The sequence below is a fragment of the Amborella trichopoda genome, chromosome 11 (genome assembly GCF_054954075.1).
Source record: "Amborella trichopoda isolate Santa Cruz 75 chromosome 11, AtrichopodaSantaCruz75HAP2 v2.0, whole genome shotgun sequence".
Taxonomy (NCBI): domain Eukaryota; kingdom Viridiplantae; phylum Streptophyta; class Magnoliopsida; order Amborellales; family Amborellaceae; genus Amborella; species Amborella trichopoda.
The window spans coordinates 38,614,560-38,625,013 of NC_142346.1; the positions used below are offsets into that span (position 1 = coordinate 38,614,560).

Consider the following 10,454-nt stretch of genomic DNA (forward strand, 5'->3'; position numbering starts at 1 on the left):
AATCAAAGGGTTTTTCAACATTAAAACTACCTTTTATGATGGATTTTTGAGGTGCATCCGTAGTTCTACATATAAGGTTGCAACCTTATATAAACTTTTTCCTAAATCAAATCTATAATTTTTACAATTTGTTCACTCCAGTTTTATTTTTTTATTTTATTTTTCTTAACCCCTACCATCAACATAATGTACGTAGAACTCACGCATTCAGTCCCCTAAGCACTCACAATAAGGAATAGAGAGTTCACACTACTAGAATACCTTCAAATTCGAATTTGAAAACCCTGATTTCAAAAGCTAGATTTGCTCGCTTTCGTTGTGGCATTTAATTGATATAGGCTTTCAGCCTTCCTCCTCGTTTTTAATGATACAATATGCTTTCTATGGAATCTTATCCGCCCTTTTTCTTTATAATTGCTGCACCCATCTTTCACCAGGGTATAAGCCAACAACTAGCAGTTTCAAAAGGTCAAAGTTCATAAAAAGTTGACAACTTATACTGTAGAATTTAGGTGCACATAAAAAATCCACTGAGAAGGCTGATTTGACATTCGAAACCATCTAATTGATCACACGATGTTGAGATGTATGAATATAGAAAAGAAAAATGGTTTGATATAAAAAGGAAAACGATGTTGAGATGTATGGATATAGAAAAGAAAAATGGTTTGATATAAAAAGGAAAACGATGTTGAGATGTATGGATATAGAAAAGAAAAATGGTTTGATATAAAAAGGAAAATGGTTTGATAGGGCTGCAGCCCTATCTAAGTAAGTAAAGCCTAAGCTCACAACTCATCGAAAATTGCAATTCAAGTATTAAAAAACCCTTTATATTGATCATCTCGGCTTGAACATTATCGTGTAAAAAAATAGGATTTTAAGCTCTAATATTAGTGTATATTGTTACAAAATATCTACGCTGTCCATTTAGCACTAAAAATAAGTGTTCATAGATGTACAAAATCTGTATATTTTTTTAGTTTCAAATTTTACTGTCAGTGTTGGAAATTGATTTTAGAGTCATCATAGAGAATTTTGTTGCCGAAAGTGCTTTCCGAACGAATAATTGAAGTGAGGCTTTATTTTGTTTTCACATAGCCTAGGCTTTATAGAAACTCCATCCTATAGAACAAAAGTAATCAAAACATATTATCTGGAGAGTCCATTTTAAAAAATTTCATGCATTTATAGATCTTCTTGATTTGAACCATTTTCCGAGTTTAATTAGAAATCTCGACACTAAAATTGCCATTTATACAAAATTTGGAGATGCACCTTACTTTAATGGTTTAAAGTTGCATCCTCATGCAAACCACACTCTTTTTAAAATAGACCGGACAAAACAAGGAGCTGAGCCTGGGCCTGATTGGTTAACAAATCTCCGAGCCAACTCATATTTATGTAAACAACAATCTTATTTTCTTAATTATTCTGGTTGTTTCACCATATTTATTCAAATGTGCCAAAAAAATCTTCCTCTCGTTATTTCATTTGTCACAAAATCTTCCTCTCCTAGAATGGCACTATATTTTTTGAATCGTTTAGACCCTTAAAATCAGAAAATGGGTTTCAAGAAACCCTAAAATCATTAAAATGATTCAAAAATTTCTACACACACTTCTGCTTTTTTAATATTTTTAATCCAAAAAACACACTTTTCTATTACTTTCATCTCCTGATTTTTCCTTTTATTTGTTTTTTGTATTTTTCTATTTTTCAACGGAACCAGCCTATCCGAGTCTGACCCAGCCGAGTCTGACCCAGCCAGATGATGTATCTGAGGTGGTTAAGTTAAAGCGTTAAGTGATCGAGTACATTGACAATGGCAACACTACCTTCGCATGCTTGAATTCTAATGCTGACCTACTTAGATAAAGCTAATCACAACTTAAAATAATAATTGCATTCTTATTGGCCTTTAGCCATTGAAATCTTACATATTATAATTCATAAATCCTATCTACTTATCTTCTCCGTTCGGCGGTTGGAGGGAGTTTCTCAGATGGAGCACAAGGAAGTTGTTGTGCAGTCTCTTGTTCTATCCTTCTCTTGAGCTCCCTTAGTATTCGAATTTGCCCAAGCTTTTCTGGTGACAATTTCTCCCAATATATACCTGAAATTAGTATGATGAAGAAAAATTGAGCTTAACGTGCAGAAAAGTAAAACATAGCATTGAAGAGAGAGAGCTGTACCTTGAGGTTTTGGAATTACTGGGTTTATGTAGATGGTTTGAGTTGGAGTACAGATTATGTCGACTGGAACATCGTGGATCAACAGCTTCTCTACCGGAATGTCGTCGACCAATTGTATATCATGGACTGAGGACATGCACCAGTTGTAGATTATGGGACATTTCCCATTCTTGGGAATTTCAGGATATTTTCAAGTTTTTGGTGTATTCGTATGAAATCCTTAAGAAAATACCAGGGTAAATTAAAAAAAGAGAAAAAAAAAAACAAGAATGGAGAAATGCAAGAAATCACATAAGCAAGATAGAAAAGATAATTTTAATGCTCACCATAATTTCTAAGTTTCTAAAAACTTATACTTCTCATGCCATCTTATGACTACATTCAAGCATAAATTTATTTTTCAATATTCAAGAATTAGGGGTGGCAATGGACCCGACTAGACCCGGGACCCGACGGGCAGATCCGACCTCAAGTCGGGGTATGGGTCCAAATTTTGGACCCGAAAGGTCGGGTCCGGGTCCAAAACTTGGACCCGAATACTATTCGGGTCCGAGTCCGGATCCAAAACCTGGACCTGAATACTGTTTGGGTCTAGGTCTAGGTCCAGCTGGACCCGACCCGAATAATATTGGTATATGATGTGGGTATTCATAAATGTTGCCGATATGTTTGTTTCTTATGAATTTTTAGTTATTACGCAAAACAGTAAGGAACGTGGGGATATGTGGGTATTCATAAATGTTGTGCAATACTATAAATATTACAATAAAGGGTATATGATGGTAAAAAGAAGGGTAAAAAAAGAAAAGAAAAGAAGCTCATAGTCATAGGGTGGCAATGGATCCAACCAGACCCGGGACCCGACAGGTCCGGGTATAGGACCCGATACGCTGCCAAGATTTCAAAAAATTGGAGATATTTTGTTATAACCACCTCTACTGATCCCTATTTGTAGTTCAAAGCACAAGCTTACATGTCCCAATGAAAAGGTACCCAAAAAGAAAAAAGAAAAAAAAAACAGAAAGATCATCCATGTAGTAAATGGTATTGGAATCACAATGAAGAATAAAAAGGAGAAGCACAAAATCCAAATGAACACTTAATAAAAGATCTTGCTATTACCTGTTGTGACAACCAATGTAGAGTCATCTATGGCTCCCATGTAGCGTAGTATACCATATTCAAGTTCAGCAAAACCCTGAACAAGTGCAAATACATGAAGGAAAATTGTTTCATGCGGGTTGGACTGCATTTCTACATATGCGGTCCAAAAAATGTAAAGCATCCATCAAGTAGGTTCCATCTAAAAACAATGGAAACTAACAGTCCAAATGTTTTCTTACTAGAATTATTACTTCTAGCTTTTAAAAGTTACTGTTTCATATTCATGATCTCCAATTTAGAGATTACATGTTCTTAAAAATTAAGTCCAAAACTCCATCTCAAAAATAGATTTATTAATAGGCCCGCATTTCTACATATGAGGGCTTGGCTGTATAGAAACCAGGTCCATACATGAAACCCATACCATACCCATCACAAAAAGTAGAGGGAACATGCATGATGTATGTGCCATATGGTATACAGGAATGGTATTACTGTTTATTCTCAAGGTGAATGACGGAGATGGACCATAGTCCGGCCGGAATGACAGTTGTATTCTTAGATGGTTCATCTCCAATTTCCATCTTGAGAATAGATGGTGGTTGCCTTTCCATACACACCATGTGCATACCACCCCAAAGGGAAAGCATAAATGAACGAGTAGAAGGTGTGAGCTCCCATATTTTAAAGCAAAAAGAAAACATGAAAACTACCTCACCCTTCCCAAGTCGAGCTCCAGTACTTGGGTCCACAGCAACAGATCCAATTACTATGAGATCCACTTTGATCTTATCGTCTAGACTAATTGGCCTTCCATATTTGGCAAAACCTGAGGCAGTACAAGCTTCATTGATGGCCCCAGGAGCTAAAAAGCAAGACTCCAACATGGAGAAAAACCCTGTTCTCAGGCGTGGTTGAGGTGTCAAAAGCTTCTTCCCACCTACATGAATGACATACACCATCCATGGCATGAATCTGAATGTGAATGCTAATGAACTGCTAATTACAACGAGTTGAATAGTGGAGAGAAAAACCTAGATGTTCCAAATGGTTATTCAAAACTCATTCTTAACTCAAATGAACTCACCCGAAATAATTTGATGTAAATCCATTTTTTCCAGTAATATTTGTCATGCAGACAGCATTTAGCGAAGTGATAGGAGTGCAGCATGGCTTGGTTTGATAAAAGAATTGCGAGTCAACTCAGCATTGGGAGTTACCGAGTTGGCCAAGCTTCTGAACAAACTGGCATCAAATCTAATGGATGGTTTTTGGTCCCATTCCAAGGAGCCGAAAGTCATAAGCCAGCAGGCTACAAGCCAAGCTCTTCTTTTGCATCTATTACCAACTTGCTTATATTGTGTATATAACACTTGCTTAAAGCATATAAAGTAATTTAATTTGCAGAACTCCAAGTGGGTCTCAGGTTATCACAGGGGATTTGGATAAGGATATGAGTTATCAATGGGAACAGTTTGATGTATACAAAAATAATCGTTGCCTTAAAATCCGCAAATCTAACAAGCTAGTGATTGAAGATAAAAATGACTTGTCCAGATATTCACATCATCATGTAAAGCTACATGAGTTTCAAATATATGTATGAGCATCTGGTACGTAACATAATGGTCATGCATTTCTTTCTGTGGATGGATTCTTCGTTTTTTCAACTGGCAGAGAAGACAGACAGCCAGGTTGGATCTTAGCAATGATGCCATAGATGTGGATGCTACAAAGGAGATTCCTGATTTGCCACTCTCACGAACATGAGCAATCCCCAAAATATATATAGCCTACCTCTACCTCATAAAACATTTCTTGCTAGAGGCTTTCCTCTCCTATATCTTTGGAAGGTACTCTGTACAGGATACGCTCACAGGAGCATTGAATATCATGAGTTAGCAAAACTTACCGGACCTGAGTGAACAGAGAAGCTTAACAAAGTTAGTACACTGTACACCTAACAGACCACCAGCTACTTCAAAAAGAAATATCGCCATATGATATGGTTGGAGCAAAACCATCAACTATCATAATAACCATGTAAGGATTGCAAAATAGAATCATCCCTTTCACGTAGATTCCCTTGTAACCATTACGTTCTTCTGAAAGAAGCACAATTCGAACGTTTTTAACACTAAATTTTTTTTAAGTTTTTGTCATGTAAAACTGCTCCCAGCTACTTCAAACACTCCATCTTGAGTATCCATCAGGCAACTGTACAACTATGTCCCTTACGCTACTTGAGCAACATGAGTTAGTAACCTATGCAAAGATATCAACTTTGTGTTGAGGAAAACAAAATTTTTCCAATTCAGAATGAGGAATCAAAGCCCCTAATTAAAGCAACATGGATATAAGTTCACCAAACCAAACACTAGAGGAGATTAAACAACAGCAACCATTAGAAAAAAAAAAGTGGAGACTCTATTTGCAAAAAATATTTACAAGTGTAGCATACTCGAAACCCCCATCAAACTAGAGCACCAAAAGAGATACAAGTCATAATTTGTTCCCTAAGTAGTTGCCTCTGTCTCTAGTCAATGGCCATGTGAACTTATAAGTTCATGCTCAAAAGAAGACATACAAGGGAGGCTGACAGTCCTAAGCAGTCTCTATCTTATGAAATGACTCTTTGCAGTTTTTGTAATTCTACATTCTATTTTATTCAATTACATAGATGAACAATAAAAAATCCCTCATTATGCTTTGCGGTGCCGCAAAAAACATGATAGCAATTATTGGATAGTGAATGCCATGGAGGGGGGGTTAAGGCATGAGAGATGAATTCCTAAATCGTTGAAAAGCTTTAGAAGGCATAATTTCTCACCACATGAAAAACTCAAAGGACATACCTCCACATTCCACCTTTGATCTGCACCTGGGCACGATATCTGCTTCTTGCCATGCCAAGAAACACAAGGGTAGCCAAGAAATCTACAGTAGCTATTGGTAGGTTGTTTCATGTTAGGACTGCCTACATAGGTATCAAGATGACAGGTCTACATCCTGGCATTGACGTCACATATCAAATAATGCAATGCACAACTACTATGTGTGAGATCAAGGGTGGAAAAACTGGCCTATCACATGGAGAATATGAGATTTGAGTAGTCTAGTTATGGCTAAGTATAAGTTTCCACCAATTCAGTATCCATACTTTCTCTAAAAAAAAATCACTATCATTATTGAATACTTAATATCAAGTTCTAAGGTAATCAGCCCCATTTGCTGATATCAAGATCCGAAAGTACCACAGAATGCTTGTATCCCTAATATGAAAATGCTAAAGTGAAGTATACTTAATATGCAATATGCATCCTCATACCAACATGATCACATCACCTACATAAACCCAAAATATAGCAAACTTTCTGCTCCAGGTAACAAACAATGAGGGACTGTAACACCCTAAAGAAACCTCGTTTGCAACATACTAGCTCAGAACTTCTCAAACAAGCTATAGGGACTATGTCAGACCACAAGAAGCTTAGTTGAGCCTATGAACCAAAGATGTAGTAAGAAAGGTGCCACAAAGGCATCTACACAGTGATCAGTAATATCTCCATCAAGATAGCCATTCATAACATCTATATGATATAAGTGCTAGTCTCTATGAACTGCAGTACATGTCACTCAGACTCAGTTCATGATGGTTTACCAGGACACTACATAGTGACCAACAAGATCACGATTAACATAACTGTTGTTAGCATCTACATGATACAAGGGCTAGTCTCTAACAATTGCAATAGATGGACTTCAAGACAATCATAGATTACCAACAAGTAAAATCTCCTAATAATCATAACCCATGTCAACAACCATTTTCACTCCTTTCTTGTAGTAAGTCGGTTCTCAAATGGAATATAGTGAAGAAAAGGAAATTGAAAACTTTATTATCCTAATCACTCCAGGACTTGATTTACTGTTCCACGAAACAAGAAGCACCACTCTCTTATTCTAGTTCCGATCAAAGTATAACACTAAATTATGCACTTGGCATGTGTAACTGGGTAAGTGAAGAAAAAGAAATAGAACACTAAACAAACTAGACTGGATAGAGACATTATTCAGATTGTAAAAGTAAGGAGCTAGAACTCCACTCTCTTATTCTAGTTCCGATCAAAGTATAACACTAAATTATGCACTTGGCATGTGTAACTGGGTAAGTGAAGAAAAAGAAATAGAACACTAAACAAACTAGACTGGATAGAGACATTATTCAGATTGTAAAAGTAAGGAGCTAGAACTCCACTCTCTTATTCTAGTTCCGATCAAAGTATAACACTAAATTATGCACTTGGCATGTGTAACTGGGTAAGTGAAAAATTCAGAAAAAGAAATAGAAAACTACACAAACTAGAGTGGATATAGACATTAGTCAGATTGTAAAAGTCGGAGCTAGAACTCCACTCTCTTATTCTAGTTCCGATCTAAGTATAACACTAAATTATGCACTTGGCATGTGTAACTGGGTAAGTGAAAAATTCAGAAAAAGAAATAGAAAACTAAACAAACTAGAGTGGATATAGACATTATTCAGATTCTAAAAGTAGGAGCTAGAACTCCACTCTCTTATTCTAGTTCGGATCAAAGTATAACACTAAATTATGCACTTGGCATGTGTAACTGGGTAAGTGAAAAATTCAGAAAAAGAAATAGAAAACTAAACAAACTAGAGTGGATATAGACATTATTCAGATTCTAAAAGTAGGAGCTAGAACTCCACTCTCTTATTCTAGTTCCGATCAAAGTATAACACTAAATTATGCACTTGGCATGTGTAACTGGGTAAGTGAAAAATTCAGAAAAATAAATAGAAAACTTAACAAACTAGACTGGATATAGACATTATTCAGATTGTAAAAGTAAGGACCTAGAACTACATTGAACAATGGGAGTTCGACTCTCAGAAAAATATACTTCCAAAAATTCCCCTAAAGTAAGAAAATGGGAAATTCTTTAAAAAACCAACCTGAAAGAGTGAAATATCTCACTTGTTTCTGAGGGGAATCTGGGTTCACCTTCACACAATTCGCCACTTTAAACGCTTCCAAACCAGCCAACTTCAACAGAAGCAGAACCCGGCATTAACATGGAACATAAAACCCCAAATAGTGCAAGTAAAATGAGAAAAAAAAAAAAAAAACGAAACCCACCATTAGAATTCACCCAAAAGAAAGGAAAACCGCGCAAAACGCAAAGAGCAGAAACAACCACAAAATTAACTGAAATACAGTAAAAAAAAAAGAGAAAGAGGGGAAAAATTCGCACCCACCATTTTTGCAGCCTCAGCGGCCCCGACAAAATTAGGAATTCGGTGATGAACAGGTCGTGGGTTCTGAGCAATGTTCTCCTTCTCCATCAAATCCCAAACCCTCTTCCTAATCCACCATTTCCAGGCCTTTGGGTCCTCTTCTCCGTCCATTTGCTCTAGAAACTCGGCTTCTTCCGCCATTTTCTGGCGAGCCTGCGCGTCGAGCTCGAGTCTCTCTTCCTCAAAAGCTCTTTCGTCGAAGCTTTTGCTTCTTCCCATACAGAAACTTCGAGAGCACACTGATGGCTTCACACTTGAACTCAAACTTAATAACTTGCCATTTCCGGCCACATGTCCGGCGATATTTCCGGCTATGTGGAATACCCAGGAGACGGACGTGCGACTCGCAGTAATATCCATGACGCGTGTGCTAGCTTCTATGCCAGATAATGACACTAGTGAGCACTAATCGTATGGAATAGAGCGAATGTGTATATTGTGTAATGTAATCCTGCGGATTATGGGTTGACCGATATATTTCATTGGATCATGACCTTTCATCAATGTCAAAACCATCTAAAACCCTCCAAAAAGTTAATATAAAGTCACAACTTTAAAAATGTAGAATTAAGGTGTACCTCAAAAATCCATCATAAAAAGTTGTGTCGATGTTGAAAGACTTTATAATTGATCTTCTCGGCACTAAGATATAAGAATATGAAAAGAAAAAAAGATTTTGAGTTATGAAAATAATGTATCTTGCAAGGCATTATTGGACTACTATTTTTCAAGATTTTCCAAGTATTTATAGACCTACTTGATTTGAACTATTTTCTTAATGTAAGGTTTTATAATTAAATATGAAAGTAGATTCTTAAGTCATCCTAAAAAATTTTAATACCAAAATTTTATTATGATAAAATTTGAAACTTGTCTTAGTTTGATTGTTTAAAGCTGCAACCTTATACAAATCATACCCATTCATACAAATAAATGCGTACAATGAAGCTATTTACAAATAAAAATAAAAATAAAACACAATAGGTCGTGAATTTGCCAGAAAATGCAAGGGCCAGTTATGGAAACATGGAAACATAGGAATACATAAGAGGCGAGTGAGAGTTGCCAAGAAAACCCCAAAATTATTTTTAGGTTATGGTGATGAAGAGTATCATTTCCAAACACTTGGTTTTGTACGAAGAGAAAAATTAGTTAGAAAATAAAGGAAATTTATCAAACGACACATGATATGAACTAGGGCTTTTAAGAAAAAAAATTCTTTAAGGACCAATTTAGATGTCAAATAAAAAAAAATTGTTATTTATAAAAATTGCAAGTTTTTCAAATGCCAATTGAAAAAAATACAAAGCCTTTTATCTATTCTTACAAAGTTACTCTGTCACAAGTCCCTTGACTCACCAAATGGTCTCTCCCTCCTCCCCTCTTACCTCTTGTGGTCTCTTTTCTCTCTCTGCACATTTTGGTTCAGTGTATTAAACATACCCTTGTTCCAAATGTTGGGTTTCCATTGATTCTGATGAACCCTATGGTTTTCTGCGATAACTTGTCCGTCTTTACAAATTTGAGGTTTGAGTTGTTTTTTATGAACATTGGGGTTCTTTGCAAAAAAAAAAAAAAATTTGCCAAAAAACTAGGGTTTTTGCTTTTGTGGCTTCGAGTTGAATCAATCATAAACTCCAGTCGATACAGATGCTTGGTGCCACTAAACCATTAGCAACACCAGAGTAACTTCTTAGAGAGATAGATAGAGTGAGAGAGTTGGGTAGCAGGGTGCTAGAGAGAGTTGGGTTTTTGGTTTGCAATGGGAGAGAGCAAGAGAGTTGGGTCATGTAAATAGCGAGAAAGCTAGGTGTGGGGTTTGCACGGGTGAGAGA

The 10,454-nt window shown here is 36.3% G+C and overlaps 1 protein-coding gene across 5 annotated transcripts; it reads right to left on the reverse strand.

Annotated features, from left to right (window-relative positions):
* Positions 1 to 1,891: 1,891 nt before the first annotated feature.
* Positions 1,892 to 9,338, reverse strand: COG0212 (NagB/RpiA/CoA transferase-like superfamily protein). 5 transcript variants are annotated; one of them, XR_016044172.1, is made up of 6 exons: positions 8,581 to 9,338; positions 8,278 to 8,368; positions 4,018 to 4,239; positions 3,318 to 3,393; positions 2,196 to 2,321; positions 1,892 to 2,116 (listed from the first exon to the last, which is right to left on the reverse strand). XR_016044172.1 is itself a non-coding variant. In XM_006847073.4 (6 exons), the coding sequence occupies exons 1-6, from the start codon at positions 8,977 to 8,979 to the stop codon at positions 1,968 to 1,970; spliced, it is 1,068 nt and encodes a 355-aa protein (XP_006847136.1). In that variant the 5' UTR covers positions 8,980 to 9,338; the 3' UTR covers positions 1,892 to 1,967. The 5 variants fall into 5 exon arrangements, 2 of the variants coding, with proteins under 2 accessions (XP_006847136.1, XP_088707732.1); XR_016044173.1 differs by having other exon boundaries at positions 2,196 to 2,414; XR_016044171.1 differs by having other exon boundaries at positions 2,196 to 2,414; positions 4,013 to 4,239.
* Positions 9,339 to 10,454: the final 1,116 nt, after the last annotated feature.